The sequence below is a fragment of the Schistocerca cancellata genome, chromosome 7, assembly GCF_023864275.1.
Source record: "Schistocerca cancellata isolate TAMUIC-IGC-003103 chromosome 7, iqSchCanc2.1, whole genome shotgun sequence".
Taxonomy (NCBI): Eukaryota; Metazoa; Arthropoda; class Insecta; order Orthoptera; family Acrididae; genus Schistocerca; species Schistocerca cancellata.
This window is the reverse complement of record NC_064632.1, coordinates 413,192,621-413,209,153: the sequence shown is the minus strand read 5'-3', so window position 1 is coordinate 413,209,153 and position 16,533 is coordinate 413,192,621. Positions and strand designations below refer to the sequence as shown.

The 16,533-nt window shown below is 37.4% G+C and overlaps 1 protein-coding gene across 2 annotated transcripts in view; it reads left to right on the top strand.

Moving 5' to 3' along the window:
* LOC126092315 (cadherin-23-like) overlaps window positions 1-16,533 on the top strand; it is a 517,289-nt gene that overhangs the window by 403,560 nt on the left and 97,196 nt on the right. For both annotated transcript variants that reach the window (XM_049907844.1, XM_049907845.1), the window contains exons 23-24: window positions 7,418-7,524; window positions 12,501-12,630. In XM_049907844.1, coding sequence (XP_049763801.1) covers window positions 7,418-7,524; window positions 12,501-12,630 — 237 coding nt within the window. The remainder of the gene's footprint in view (window positions 1-7,417; window positions 7,525-12,500; window positions 12,631-16,533) is intronic.

Sequence of the window (16,533 nt, the reverse complement as noted above, 5' to 3'; positions counted from 1 at the left end):
TGTACTTCTTGATTGATTTATTAAATTTAACTACCAAAGTCACTATGAAGACATCGTGGACACTAATCCTTGTCCCTATACTGATTCATCATTCAGGTCATGCATACCTGTTTGTTGCTACAAGGTCTAAAATATTTCCATTGTGTGTGGGCTGTTGAACTAGATGCTGCAGACAGGTTTTGGAAAACATGTTCAAAAGAACTTCACAAGACTGTCTGTCTGTACTCCCTGCAATGAATCCATAGACATATACTCAGTAGGTTAAAGTCACCTACAACTAATATTGCTTGTTTTGAGTATTTCTGCACTACTGACTTTCGACTTTCTTTCAGTGACTAAAACTGTCACAGTGAATTGGGTGACCAGTAAAAACATCCAACAATTAAGTTGATTTCACCTGGACTCCATGAATCACTAAATATCCCAGAGCTTTCTACTTCTGGTTGCAGCCAGCTCTCAGCCTGGAGAGTAATTCGAGTGTGAGAAGTTTCCTGGTTGACAGTACTTTTAGAAGCATTGTTACAAATACTGCAATAGTTTATTGATGACATTTTGACAATCAATGTGTCTTTATTCTGAACACAATCGGATTTCACTATCTGCGCGTCATCTGGTGAATGTTTGTCACAGAATCTCCATTTACCACTTAGACTAAAGAATCCCCATCTGTACTCCACAAGTACTCTGTTACCCAAGTAGCTGCTTCGTTTGTGTAGTGCACCCCTGATTTATCAACAGGAGTCCTACAATTTCCCAGCCAATAATACAGGTCCAGAAACCTGTGGTCCAGACCACCACAGATCTGACAAAGCCTCTGGCTGAGACTCTCTACTCAGCTCCAAACCAGAGGACCTCAGTCAACTCTGGAAACAATACTGCAAATTGCAAACTCTGCTTGTGCTTGATGCCTGAAGACAGCAGCATTTGCCAGCTCCCTGTATGAACTGAGGATGGTCTCAGAACCCAAGTGACAGGCATCACTGGTGCCAACATTAGCCACAACTTGCTGACAGTTGTTCCCTCTCTACATCTCACACAAGCGCCCCCCCCCCCCCCCCCAAGCAGACATCTCAAATGGACATTGGCTCTCTTTCTGGCCCTGAATGCTTCCTGCCTAAGGGGTTCCACATCACATCTAACATTGGAGCTCCTGATAACTAGTAAACCTCCCAGGATGAATGGGCAAGGCTAGACAGCCAGGTGCTCTGGCTTGTGCGTACGCTGGTGGACATCAACAAGACAAGATGAAAAAGGTGTGTGCATAATGAATGCCCCATTCTGTCTCCACTGCACAGAAATGGAAGTGTGTGGAGATATCCTAACAATTGGTGCAACAGTAATGTGTGGACCCAACAGAGTTCAATGAACCTCTGGTCACTGTCAATGAGTCATGGCCCTTCCAGTTTGTTGAGTGAATGGGAGCTGGGTACTCCAGTTCATTGCACCAACTTAACTGAAGCATTCAACAATGTTTCCACAGAAAATGGGGCCATGGTCTTCTGCTACAGCATGGCAATGCACAGCCACAGCCATTGCCACAGTATGAGTGAACTAGGGTTTACTGTGCTGCCACATCCTCCGTGTTCACCAGATATGGATCTTAGTGACTATGCCGTATTTGACACAATAAAAGAGGGCACACAGGCTAAGAAATTCACCACCAATTATGAAGTTCTTGCAGTGGTCCATCAGTGGCACTGTAATGCCCCCAAAGAATGGTTTGTAGTTGCCACAGTGGTAGCAAAAGTGGTAAGTTATTGGCAGGGAATGCTTATAATATAATCAGTATTCATTTGTTTAATAAATGGTTCCTGTTAACATAAAAAATTTTAGTTACAACTATTTTTGAATGCCCAAGATGATGTAAACCAGAAAGTATAATGTTGTAGCTGCCATGCTATGTTGTATTGACAGGAGCTAATATCACTATATTGTTGTATATCAAGAGACTGGCCTTGATGTCTAGAAACTGTTCATTACATAAAAGATTATAGTTATTTTTACATAAATTCCTGTTGCACACTAAGTTCCTTAAGGACTCAATTTAACATTATCCATTTCATTTATTTTTATTTTTTATTTTATTTATTTTTTTTTTTTATTTTTTTTTTTTTTTCTCACACACAATTAAGACTGAATTACAACAACAAAGTTTCAACCTCCTTTTCCTCTTAAATCCTAACGATAATAATGCTATTAAGCTAAGCTTATCATGGCAAACATTCTACAGAGACATACAAATAACAATTTCTCATGCTTCCACATTGTCTCCCTCTCAATAGCACAGAGCTTGTTGTTCTTTTTGGTTTTTCACACTCTCTGTAGAGTTTGGTTGTTTGTCCAGAGGTGATGATTCAACTGGAGTGTCTTCAGGCTCTTTATCATTTCATCCATCAGATATATTTGTTTCAATCAATTGATAGAGACATTCCTTATTGGTCATTCATTATGTCCAGAAAATTTTGGGGAATTGTCAATTACTTTGCATAGGCCTACATATGGGGGCTCTAATGTCTTTTCACTCAGTCAGCCCTTACAAACATGTGTTAAGTTGCTGACATACCTGCATATGAATGTTTTTATCCTTTTCTTTTGGGGATATTGTACAGATATCAAATGATTCATTTGCTGTTTCAGATGCAAAACAAACTGAGTGCCATACTCTTGAAAAAAGTCCCTTGGTATCCTGATGGGTGAGCCATAAACCATTTCTGGAATTGTAGCATTACTGTTCTCTCTGATGGGGAATCAAAGACAAAAAAGAATTACAGATATTGATTGAGCTTATTTGGCAGTAACATGGGCATGTGTGGCTGCTTTAAGTGTGTGATGAAATTTTTAATTTTTCCATTTATTTGAGGATGATATGCTATAGTTTAGGTTTGGTTACAGACACATGTTTTTGATAGTGTTTGGAATAGCTCAGAGTTAAACTGTCTTCCATGGTCAGTCACTATTTGATATGGCATTTCAAATCTAGTGATTCAAGAGCTGAAAAATGCTCGTGCTACTGCTTCTGCTTGTACGCCTTGAAGAGGTACTACTTCGGTCCAGTTTTTAAATCTGGCAATACATGTTAACCAATAAGTATACTCATTAGAAGAAGGCACTGCTCCTGTCAAGTCAAGGAGAGTTATTTTGAAGTATTCCTCTTTACCAAGAAAATGTCCTAAAGATGCTGGAACATGTCATGTTATTTTGTTTTTCTTACAAGCAGTGAAGCCCAATTTTGAACATCCTTTATTATATTGATCCAGACAAACCGTCATAAGATCATATTTACAATTGTCTTAATGCCCAGATGAGTCAAATCATGATAGTGTTGGGAAATGGGGTATCTAAATGGTTCACCAATACAGGGTGTACATAAAGTCTGGGAACACTTTCAATTATTTATAGCACAAGAATTAAACATTGTACAGATGTCGTTGATATTGCATTTTGAAGAGAAACTGAAAGGTTTTTCTTTTCTTTTCTTTTTTTTTCACAAATATTCAATATTCAAACCATGGGTGACCTGGCTGACATCAAGACAGTAATCCAATTCTTGCCATACTCATCCCAGTATGGCATCGTTTCATGAAACAGCTGTCCCCTTCTGTAGCATAGCCAATCCATCGATGTGGCAGCTCCATGTTCTGGTACCCACGAACTTCATGATGAAAATGGGGTGGAGCCCCATCCTGCTGAAAGATGAATGGAGAGTGAAATTGCATATGAAGCATCAGCCATTGCTGCAACAAGTCCAAGTAGAAATAGCCAGTGACTGCGCTCTCAGTGAAGAAGAATGGCCCATACAGTTTTCGACATTTACCTTTGAGGAATCGCACGTAAATTCAGTGCATTTGTATGGATGCTTTGTACCCCAGATTTGACAGTTATGCCTGTTCACTGCCCTGTTAGTGTGAAAAGTGGCTGCGTTGCTAAAAATTAAGCAATCAACAATGTCATCGCCATCCTCATTCAACTGTTGCAACTGCAAACGAAACTCAAAATGCTTGTCTTTGTCATCATAACTGAGCTTCTGCACTAGCTACAATTTGAAAAGTTTCATAGACAGCTTCTTTCGCAGGACTTTCCACACTGTCATTGGAGCCATTTCAAGTTCACGGGATGCACAACACACCAATTTCCTTGGACTCCTTATGAGTGTATCTTGTATACACTCCACATTCACTTCACTCACATTGGGACATCTGCTTCACTTTGCTGGCCAAAAGCAACCCTTTGTAACTAATTTGTTGTGCTGGTGGTAAATGGCCTTCCTTGTTGGTGGCTTCTTACCATACTTGGTTCTAAACATCCGTTGAACAGCTGTAGCATACTTGTTTTTGTCGAACTCCAACACATAGAGAGCTCGCTCCTCACCTGAACTCCCCATGTTTGCAACTAGCATTGACTATCAACAAATTACCAAACTAAGCTGTGACAGTATACATGAAAAAAAAACTTTCAGGGTTTCTTTTCAAAATAACATATGTTTGATATCTATACAATGTTTGGTTCTTGTGCAATAAATAATTGAAAGTGTTCCTGGACTTTATGTACACCCTGTATATGGGCGAATAATTGTTTTTGACACATCACAATGCAGTTGCTTTCCTTCATGTGTCAAATGGTATTTTAATTTAAGTGACATAACACAGCTGGACTGTAGCTGATGAAGTTCTTCATTATCTTCTTGTGCTTGGGCTATATTTTCATAGTTAACTGGAACTAATTCTTCAAGTCTTGATAAGTTATGACCAACAACATTTTCTTTACCTGATACATGGCACAGATCTGTAGTAAATTGCAAAATATACTGGAGATAACATAATTGGATTGGTGTTGCTTTTGCATTCTTTTGCTTAAATGCATATGTTAGAGAAGCATGGCTGGTATAAATAATGAAGTCTCTTCCTTACAACATAATTGAAATATTTGACAGCCATGTGTATACTGAGCAGCTCTTTGTCATATGTGGAATACTTCTGAGACACTGTGAACTGTTTTGAAAAAAAAAAAAAAGTCCCATTGGTCTCCACTGTTTATCTTGCCACTATTGCAATGCAGTACTTGCTGTAATGTATAATGCACCACCAAATAATGTAAGTTGCTTCTGCAAACTAGGAAATGTCAAAAGCATGGTATTTCTCAGATTTCTTTGCATTTTTACAACTGAGCAATTGCAACTTCTGTCCAGGCAGTATGTCTTTGCTCACTTTTAGTTGTGCCTTTTAGGTATTCATTTAGCAGGGCTTGATTTTCAACAGCATGTCCCAAAAGCTAACAATAGAAGTTGATGATCCCTAAGAATGCTCTAAACTAAAGAACTGTTTTGGGTCTCTTTTAGTTTATTATTGCTGCAACCCTTTCTGAATCTGGCTTTGTTACTGCAGGTGTAATAAAGTGTTCTAAGAATGTTAGTTTTTTCATAGCAGATGCTGATTTTCCATTATTTATTATAGACCATACTTATTCAACTATGAAAAGAGTAAATTTAGATATTCAACATGTTACTATGGAGATTCAGATGCTATTAAAATATCAGAAATCTAGTTCTCTTAGAATTTCATTTATAAACCACTGAAATATGCTAGATTCATTGTGAAGGCAGAAGGGCATATAATTAAATTTCTAAAGTCCAAAAGGTGTAATAATTTCTGATTATGGTTTATCTTCTTCAGCCAGTGGAATTTGGTAATAAGCTTTTAGAATATCTTTTTATTTTGAAGCATCATCAATTCATGCAACTGGGTACTGAACTGGTGAGTCTTCTCATTCCGACAGTGATAATCTCCACAAACTTGTCGATGACCATTTGGCTTCATAACAAGGTGTAATGGATTGTGATGGACATGTAGTACCATTATTTGACAGAAACTGAAATTCTTTATTACTGGTTTTCAACTTATATGGGTCCAATCTACAAGCACTACTGCATTGTATACTGATCAGCTACTAGACATAGTGATATAATGCTGCTCTTTACACTTCATTACCATAGGTAATATGGATGCTTTTGTTAGTACAGGGAATATCTCCAAAAGTTTGGGAAACTAGCATGTTGCATAGAGTGAGCTTACTTAGTATTCAGTATTCACAGCAGTTACTTCTGCTGAAATTTTTAATTTGGTGCTGCTGCCTATCAACTTTTTTATTTTTGAGGTCAACAAGTAAACCCTAATGATGAAGGAAATCAGCTCCCAATATACATTTTAATACACTGCTACAATAACTGGTCATTCAAAATTGCAGCTGAGCCCTATGTCAGTGGTTAATGGCTTTGAGCAGCAATTCTTATCTCTGACTCATTTGCAGCATAGATATTGAGGTTAGAAGGTTTAATTTTCTTGCCTTTTGAAACTGCCATGACAGATGAACTTGCACCACTATCTACAAGAAAATTTCTTCCATAATTTCAATATTTAACAAGTAGGCAGTATTGGCACCTTGATGTGGGTACTGGGGTAGAACACTCAGCAGCTGTTGTGTGGACTCCTAGTTTTCCTTTCATTACCATAGGCAAGGCTGAACAAATTTTTATAGCCTACACTGTGTGCTAAATTTAAAACATGACAACAGTTTTTACAGTTTTCATTGAATTATGTTCTCTTTCTATTTCTACTGCATGATCTTTGCCTGCTTGGTTTTCAAAGCATCTTAATCTCATTTTCTAATTCTCCAATTCTTAAGAGAAGATCTTGAACTGACATACATGGCAGTCTTGATGGAATGGACTGAACTAATGCAGTTTGAACATCCTCAACAGAGTGCATTTTGACTATCAGATATAACTAAAATACTTTGAGTACTACTGGTATGGCTACAGAGGTGACTAAATTTAACTACTTGCTCTCTCAGCTGGCAGCCAAGATTTGTTGATAATATGTGGAATATAGTTACAAGTGATGCGAACAATAAATATTCTCCTGTGAAAGAATTACTTTTGACCATATTTAAAAAAAACTCTCTCTCTCTCTCTCTCTCTCTCTCTTTTCTTTGTTGTATTTAAACTCAGTATAAGACAAATTCAAGCTAAAAATGTCACATTGAAAACTTTGTCAAAAATTGCATCACAAATGTTGTCTTGCCAATCACACTGGGGTTTCCAATTTGTTGCACACGTGGTTCATTAAGGACACAGTTTGAAGTGGATCATTCCATTCATTTATTTTTTTCTCTTGCACACAATGAAAACTGAATCACAGCAACATTACAGTAACATTCTTATTTTTTTATTAAATACCAAAGATAATAACACTGTTATGCCAAAATTACATTGGCAATCATTCAAAAGAAATATACAAATAGTAATTTGTCATATTCATACATACCATTAAACATGGAATAGTTTATTCTTTAACATAGTTTAGGAACTTAAGTCATGTTACCATATGTTTTTCAAGCTTAGAAGTGTTGCTTTAAATTGCAGGTGGGGCTGAAGATATCTTCACAATAGGTGACAGTAAGGATAAAAATAAATTCCAACTCTTACTCCTACAGCCACTTTCTGACTTCCCCAAAAACACAAGCTTTGAGGTAAGTTTTCTTTTACAGACACAGTAATTGCTATAGAAATTAAATTAAATATACACAAAATATTTCACTGCTGAAGAACAATAATGCAGTAACAAAACTCAAATGGGCATGAAACTTGTGAAGGTTATCTATGACTGCACACATCATTTCCATAAAAGATAATTTCTTAAATGTTCCTCATTTTATATTAATAGATGCATCTTTCAAACTTAATACATAGCCCTTCCCTGATTCCGCATTTCTCATGTAGATACTGTTTTTGTATTAAACTGATCAGTATTTTCAAGGGATACATAAAAGTACACAAAAATTAACCTAACTAAAACATGTCATTAATTCTGAAATATATCTACAATTTACAATGAACTGATTATTTCAATTGAGAAAATGAATTTTCCTTTGTCAAGTTTTACTCTAATATATTCTAAGTGGAAATCTTTTGCAGAAACTTTTGTAATATCATACTCTAACATTGGAACATAGAAAGTTTTAGGCTTTGGTTCTTGAATGACTGCTGTGATTAATTTTCCCTAATCAGTTTACATTTTCAATTGCAGAGTTGTTTAACTGCTTCTACATGCCATAATGATTTTTAATGATAGGATCTATCACATGGAAGGTGTTAATTAAGTGACTTGGTAATTAAGTTTGTATTTGGGTGTAGGCAGTTATGTGGGTTATGGATGTGATGATAACATGTGACAGATCTGGATCTGTCAGTCAGCCAATGTACAAATCAAATGTCATACATGACAGAGGGAATTCGGTAGGTCAGTGTTAATGTATATACTAGGTGTATTTGAGAAGTAAGGGCTGGTTGGCTATAAAAAACATCTTCATTATAAAAAGCTTACAGTGACAGTTACAGTTTTCTATGAAAACACTTCACTTTTCTAAACAGTTTTCATTTTTAAGTGATTTTCATAGTGTTGCACTAGCTTGTTCAACTCTTTAGGGTCATTCAAACAGAGAAGCATACTGCCTGTACTGCAGAATGCACTTTTGTCTGCTGCAGTTGGCCATGTCTATATCTGCAATCAACATCTACAACCATTCTTTGCAAATGACTGTGAAGTGTATAGCAGAGGATACTTCCCATTGTTCTACTTGTTAAGGCTCTGTGCACATTGTAGTTAGTCACATCTTGTTCTAGTGATTGCTATGAAAGCTATGCATAGGCAGTTGCAGTGTGCCCCTAAATTCTTCATTTAAAGCTGGTTCTTGAAAGTTTGTAGGCAGATTTTCTTTAGATAGTTTGCATCTTTCTTCAAGTGTCTCCAAGTTCATTTCTGTCAGCATCTCTATGACTCCCTGCCCCCAAATCCACTATTCAAACAAACTTGTGACTATTTGTGTTTGTGTTGCCAGGACTTCTGCTGCAAAAGATTGCCAGCTACAATGAGTAAAACCAACCCATAGAACATTATACACCATCGCCAACAGTACCTGCTCTCAGACAGCTGCCACTCCTTGCACACCAAAACATCCCTCACTTGCTGTCTGGCAAATTGTGGTAGATGCATCTGCAGTGATAAGAACTCTATTGCCCAGTTTTCTGAATGCCACACAAAGGCCTTCACAGACAGGCAATACCTTCCAGACTTAATTCATAGACAGATCTCCCATGTCAAATCCTCATACACACCTTATCCTCACATCTATCCCAAGAACCAACTACAAAGAAGCAGCCCCCTTCTCACCCAACACCACCCCAGGTTGGAAAGACTAAACCACGTCATTCATGAGGGCCTTGATTGTCCATCATCATGCCCTGAAATGAAGGACATCCTTTCCAAGATAAATCCAACCCCTCTCAGAATGGTGTTCTGCTACCCGCCCCACCTCCACAACATCCTAGTCCACCAATACAACAATCCCACCCCGTATCCTCTGCACAGGAGTCATACCATTATGGAAGACCCAGATGAAAGACTTGCCTAGCCCACCCACCTAATGCCACCTACTCCTATCCTGTAACAGGCTTATCCCATACCATCAGAGGCCAGGCCACCTGTGAAAGCAGCCATGTTACATACCAGCTCTGCTGCAACCACTGCACAGCAGTTTACATTGGTATGACAATCAACCAGCAGTCAACTAGAATGAATGGCCACCACAAAACTGTTGCCAAAAACGAGGTGGACCTCCCAGTGGCACAACATACAGCAAACCACTACATTATCAATGGCTGCTTCACAACCAGTGCCATCTGGAACCTCCCCTCCACCACCAGCTTTTCTGAGCTGCACAGATGGGAGCTATGCTTACAGCACACTGTTCAATCCTGTAACTTTCCTGGTGTAAACATAAGGTAACCCACTGCCCACACCTCACACAATAGTGTGTGTTTGTGTGTGCATGCATGTGCATGTGCATGTGCCTCTGTGTGTGTGTGTGTGTGTGTGTGTGTCCACACATCATCCGCTGCCCCAGTACCCCTGCCAAATGTATTTACCCTCATCAGCTGGCTGTGTACTGTTGTCCCGTTCCCTAGTGCATGAAACCATGTGCCTGCCATCTACCACCTGTTCCCTCTACCTGTACCCCTAGCTAGCCCACAGACAGCTCCCCAGTCTCCCATGATCTGCTAGATGCTTGCCCCCAATTCCTCTGTGCCTCCCACCTATTTCCATCTTTTATCCCACCCCACCTCACATCGCCACCTCACCCCACTGTAGGCTAGGAAAGAGCTACATTAGACGGAGCTCAATATAGGGAGACAGGTGGGTGCATGTGAGTAAGTGTGTGTGTGTTTGTGTGCATATTTTTCCTGCAAGCCTCAAAAAGGGAGTGCATTCCAAAATCTAGCCATGCTCTCTACCTTACATTTGTGTACTTGTAGACGATGCAACACTTCTGCCTTTTCGTCAGTCATCTCCTTTATTCCTAAACAGTTCCTTAAACATATGTATTAAAATGGAACACCTGTAGCCTCTTTTCTATGTTATTTGTTATATGGCTGCTAGTTTTGTTGATGCAACTTGCTGTCTTCAGGCCTTAACTGATGTAACACCATTTCTATAGGTCTATGGAAACCAGTTCATAGATGTTGGCCACTGATGGCATTGTGTATACAATTAGAGTTAATGCCCTCAGTGTCAGTTAAGTCCTGAAGATGGTGTATTGAATCACTGAAAGTGGTAGCCATACAATAAATAACATTGAAAGTATGGTTGTATGTGTCAGTTTTTTTACATAAGTGAACAGCCAAAGTCCCTCAGATTTTCTGTCAGAAGGATGGATATACAAATCCTTAAACAGATGTCTGCAAGATGATCATATGTGGGCACCACACATTATACCTACAGCAGAATTTTGAGCAATGAGGACTTTCTTTCTTAAAGATGAGTTAGTCCAGTTTAAAGTCACATCAACATGGACACCTAAGAATTTTGAAGTGTCCATCCTATTTATTATTTTCACACCATGTGTTACACTTATTAGTATAGTGGCCCTAAATGTGCAAAACTGAATGTGTTGTGTCTTTTTAAAACTGTAATGAGAACATTTGCGGAAAACTAATCAATGATGCTTTTAAAAACATTTTTCACTAATTCTTCTGTTTTTGTATGTTTGCTTGGGATATTTGCAATACTAATGTTGTATGCAAAAAGAACGAATAGTGCTTCTTGTATATTAGATGGAAGATTGTTAACTTATATGAGGAACCATAGTGGACCTATGATTGAACCTAGGAGAACCGCAGTCATGATTTTTTTTAATCCCCATTCAGAATTACATCCCCAGGGTGTATTGGTTGAATTACTAAGTACAATTCTCTGCATTATTTTCATTAGATATGACATAATCCATTGGTTGGCTGTACCATCAAACCCATAAGACTACAATTTATTTAGGAGAATATACAAACACCTTAGATAGGTTGCAGAAAATATCTACTGGTGTTGTTTTATTATTTAATGCTTGTAAAATTTGTTGAGTGAACTTGTAAATGGCTTTCTCAGTAGAGCAACTCTTCTGAAACACAAAGTGTGGTTTTCTGAGGATTTTATTGTTGCTAAGGTGAGATACTATTCTAGAACATATCACCTACCCAAAGATTTTGGAAACTGATATCAGTAGTGAAACAGATTGGTAGTCATTGACATTTGTATTATCACCTTTCTTAAAGATGGATTTAACATCGGGATCTTTCAATCTCTCTGGAAAAAAGCCACGAGTTAGTGATTCAGTTAACAGTTAGATGAAAGCAATTGATTTTGAGCCATCTGAAGTTAGTAGAAGTCTCTGTGTTGAAAACTCTGGTCAGCTGAATTACAAATCTAAAGTGTGGCTTTCAATAATATGTTAGTCCTATAATTTTTTCTGTAATTTATTGCTTAATTTAGACCAGAAATGAGTTTTTAAGATGAAAATGATAAGTTCTACTGTGATTCTGACTCCATGAATAGCTGTGGATCCCTACATAACTGAATGAATATCACAGTAACAAAAGTGAAGGGAATGTAGGGCACAACATTTAAAATAGAACTGTGCCCAATAAAGCACTGTGGAGCTCAAACCAACTTCCTAGTTGAGAACTATTTTACACTTTTTACTCTATATGGATTACATTGTGATTGATGATAGCTGCTAAATCAAAGTCTCAGGTATTACAAACATATTAGAAACTAAATTATAAGTGAGAAATCTCAGTGAGCCATCTTAGTAGTTAATTTACAGAGAAGCAGAGAGCATGTGACTTTTAAGTACAGTTGCATGATAAAAAGTTGTCATTTTAAAAATGTGGCTTCCATTCTTGTTTAGTAAGACCAGCACATAAATTTATTTTTCACAATAACTACACAAATACTTTTGAAACTGAAACAGCACTTCAGTTGTAAGTAACAATAGTTTTTGTTAATTGTAACAACACATGGGCTTCTCAAGCTTTTTGCATGTGTTAGTCACCATAACAAGGAACTGTTTTTTTCACCAAAATTAATTTTTATGAAGTACATTTTATAACATTTCAGTTACAACTGACAGCAATGGATGGTGGAGTTCCAGTACAATCAAGAAATATAACGTTGCACATCAAGATCATAACTATTACAGAACAGCCCCCTATTTTCTCAAATCCACAGTGGACAACAAGTTTTCCAGGTAATCTATTTGTAAATTTTAAAAATGTGAATTTTGTTGTTGAACTGCTACTTTAGGGTATGAATGTACATCAAAACAGATATTGGAATCATATCATAAAAAATTATTATTATTATTATCATGATCTTTGTGGTTACAGAAATTTATAATTCCACGTATGACCAGATAAAACCAGAGTGCTTTGTAAAATACTATGTTGCCTCCTCAGTCACAGCAGTAAATGTGTTAATTGTTAGTGTGCAGTCATTTATGTTTCTTTGCTTGATTTTATTCTTATTGTTTAACAAATATCAATCTATATTGCATATCTTCTCCAACTAGCACACTTTTGCACTGTATCAAGGTGATTTTTATATTGTTTAGCTCAATATATAGCATGCTTGCCTAGTATTATCTTGGTCAAGCCATGGGCCTCTTTTGTTCAACACCCATTCTATAGTCTAATTTTGATAATGTATCATCTTCGGCATGCAGCAAATGCCAAAAAAACCATAACCAGATTTTTCAGAATTAATTTTTGCTGAACTGGCACTATAATAGTGCATTACCCAATGTCATTTTGTGTAACTGGTCCAGTTTGTGATGCCATCTGTTCATCTTAGCAACTTTGTTTCACTTAAACATAGGTTATAGTACATGACTGACTTAGCTATTGAGTTCAAATTGATGGGCCTCATGACTGAAGCTAGACAGAAGTGTTTACCTGGAAGGACAATGTGTCATTTGCTACAGAGATTTTGTAACAGATATTCGTATGCAAGCCTCTTGCTCATGCTATGCCTACCAAATGATTAACAGAAAAACACTTGCTTGTACTTTGCTTTATATAAATAACAAAGAGAAACAGAGGGGTTTTGTGTACATCTCATTATAAGCACTGCATTGTTAAATGGGTTCAACTTTTATAGAATGAGTTTCTGTTTTAATGAACTACTGTCAGTAACTGAGCTATACATACAGACATCCTCAAACACCACACAAATGCTCAATATCATCAGATGGTATGCGAAACATATTTTAGCTATTTTGATTTCATTTTTATTAAGTAAACATCATGTAAATCATAACAAGTGAAGTATAATACTCTGGCAAAGGACAGAAATCCATCATGAAGACTGTTGGCAGATTTACAGAGAATTCAGAGTTAATGAAGAAGAAGGGTGCTTAAAGTAAGATAGCTGATTGTGCACAGAAGACTGCTGCAAACTGTGATTCTTTCTGAATTTTGCTCTCATAAACTTGGAAGGAAAAGGAAAAGAGACAGGACAACATCCAATCAATCAAATGACTGATTTCATTTGAAAGTTTTTGATTTTAGCTTTGGACTTCAAAATTGAAACTTATCAAAGTTTATGTAATTTTGAAATTTACTAGTGACTTTTCTTGATTTAGTTTGAGGTTTCAGTACCATCCAGTTCTGCATGTCTGCATCTCCAATATGAAACAAACCTGCAAATTTACATGTCACAGTATTATTTTAGATATGTGTCATCTGCTGCAAATTTCAGGATTGTGCCATTAATAGAAGAAATAACATAAAAGAGATTGTGCAAAAATACAACAAATTCTAGTACATACTGTAGTCAATTTATATGTCCTGCAAGGCTAAATGAGACTGAATTAAAAATGACATATAATATTATGAGCAGAATAAGCTGATACACACTTGGTACAAAGCACCTTTGGTTATACAACCAGAAAACCATGGACACAATATCCCATAAGCCATTGATCAAGGCAGTTGTGGTATCTGCAGTATTTCTTCACTTCTGAAAAGCATTTGCCTCTATACCACATGAATGCTTATTAATGAAAGGGTGTCATGTAGTGTGTGTATTAAAATAAATATTTGACTTAACTGAGGAGTTCTTGGTAGGGAAGATACAGCATGTTATTCTGGGTCATGATTCATCAACAGATCTACATCTACATCTACATCCATACTCCGCAAGCCACCTGACGGTGTGTGGCGGAGGGTACCTTCAGTACCTCTATCGGTTCTCCCTTCTATTCCAGTCTCGTATTGTTCGTGGAAAGAAGGATTGTCGGTATGCCTCTGTGTGGGCTCTAATCTCTCTGATTTTATCCTCATGGTCTCTTCGCGAGATATACGTAGGAGGGGGCAATATACTGCTTGACTCTTCGGTGAAGGTATGTTCTCGAAACTTTGACAAAAGCCCGTACCGAGCTACTGAGTGTCTCTCCTGCAGAGTCTTCCACTGGAGTTTATCTATCACCTCCGTAACGCTTTCGCGATTACTAAATGATCCTGTAACGAAGCGCGCTGCTCTCCATTGGATCTTCTCTATGTCTTGTATCAAACCTATCTGGTATGGATCCCACACTGCTGAGCAAACGATGTGGATTTAACATCCGGTGTGACCCAGGGAAGTGTGTTAGGTCCATTGCCCTTCATGATGTGTATAATGACTTAGCATATTATATTATTAGTAACCTCATTCTTTTTCTGGTACACAAATATTCAGTCAGACCTTAAAAAATTGAAACTGATATAAAGATTGATGACTCTCCATCCAAGATAACATGCTATGTCCTTCGTACCAAAAACTCCTCAATCCAGTTACAAATTTCACTTGATACCTCATATGATTGTAATTTTGATAGTAAGCATAGTTGTGGTACTGAGTCAAATGCTTTCCAGAAATCAACTGCGTACACCTGATTGCCTTCATCCAAAGCTTTCAGGATGCCATGTGAGAAAAGTGCAAGTTGGGTTTCACATGATCAATGTTTTTGAAAATCATGGTGGTCAGCACTGAGGAAGTAATTCTGTTCAAGGTACCTCATTATGTTTGAGCTCTGAATATGTTCTAAGATCCTACAACAAATCGATGTTAATGATACTGTATGGTCGTTTTATGGATCTCTTCTACTACCCTTCTCGTAGATGGATGTGACCTGTGCCTTTTTCCAAGAACTGCGCATGGTTTATTGTTGAAGGGATCTATGTTACATTATAGTGAGAAGAGAGTCCAACTCAGCCGCAAATTCAGTATAGAATCTGATAGAGATTCCACTGGAACCTGGAGCTATGCTCAGTTTTAAAAATTTCAGCTGTTTCTCAACATCAGTGATACTAATACTCATTTCATTCATCTTTTCAGTGGTACGAGGATTAAATTGGACCAGTTCTCCTGGGTTTTCCTTTGTAAAGTAACATTTGAAAATGGAGTTAGGCATTTCAGCTTTTGCTTTGCTACTCTCAATTTCAGTTCCTGTCTCCGTTTGCTAGGTACTGGACACAAACTTTGGTGCAACTAACAGCCCTTACGCATGACAGTTGACAATATTCTGGTACGGTAGTCATTGCAAGCATCATGCATCACTCTCTTAACAGTCAAATGAGTTTCATTTAGTATCAGTTTATCTGTAGCCCTACACTTTGTTTTACACCTAATATGCAGTAATTTCTGTTTGTTTAGAAGTTTCTTTACAGTAACTGTATACCATGGAGGCCCCCACCCATTATGAACTGTTCTACAGGGTACATATCTATCCAGTGCATAGTCAACTATTCTTTTAAACTTGGACCAGAGTTCCTCTACATGATCCTGACATTTGCTACAAGTTTCAAGTTTCTCTTTGATATATGACATTACTGACTTTTTATCTACTTTACTGAACATATATATCTTTCTGCTTGTTTTAGTTGTGCTTTGTACTTTGGTAATCACTGTTACCAGGACTGTTCTGTGGTCACTGATAACAGTTTTGATGTGGACATCCTCAAATAGGTCAGGTCTGGTTGTCGCCTGTCGATCTGTTCTAGGTAGTTTTCAGAGAAGGCATTTAGTAAAGTTTCACATGATATCTTATCACATCCATCACTAACAAAACTATATTTTCCCAATTAATTGTTGGGTGATTAAAGTCTACATCAAA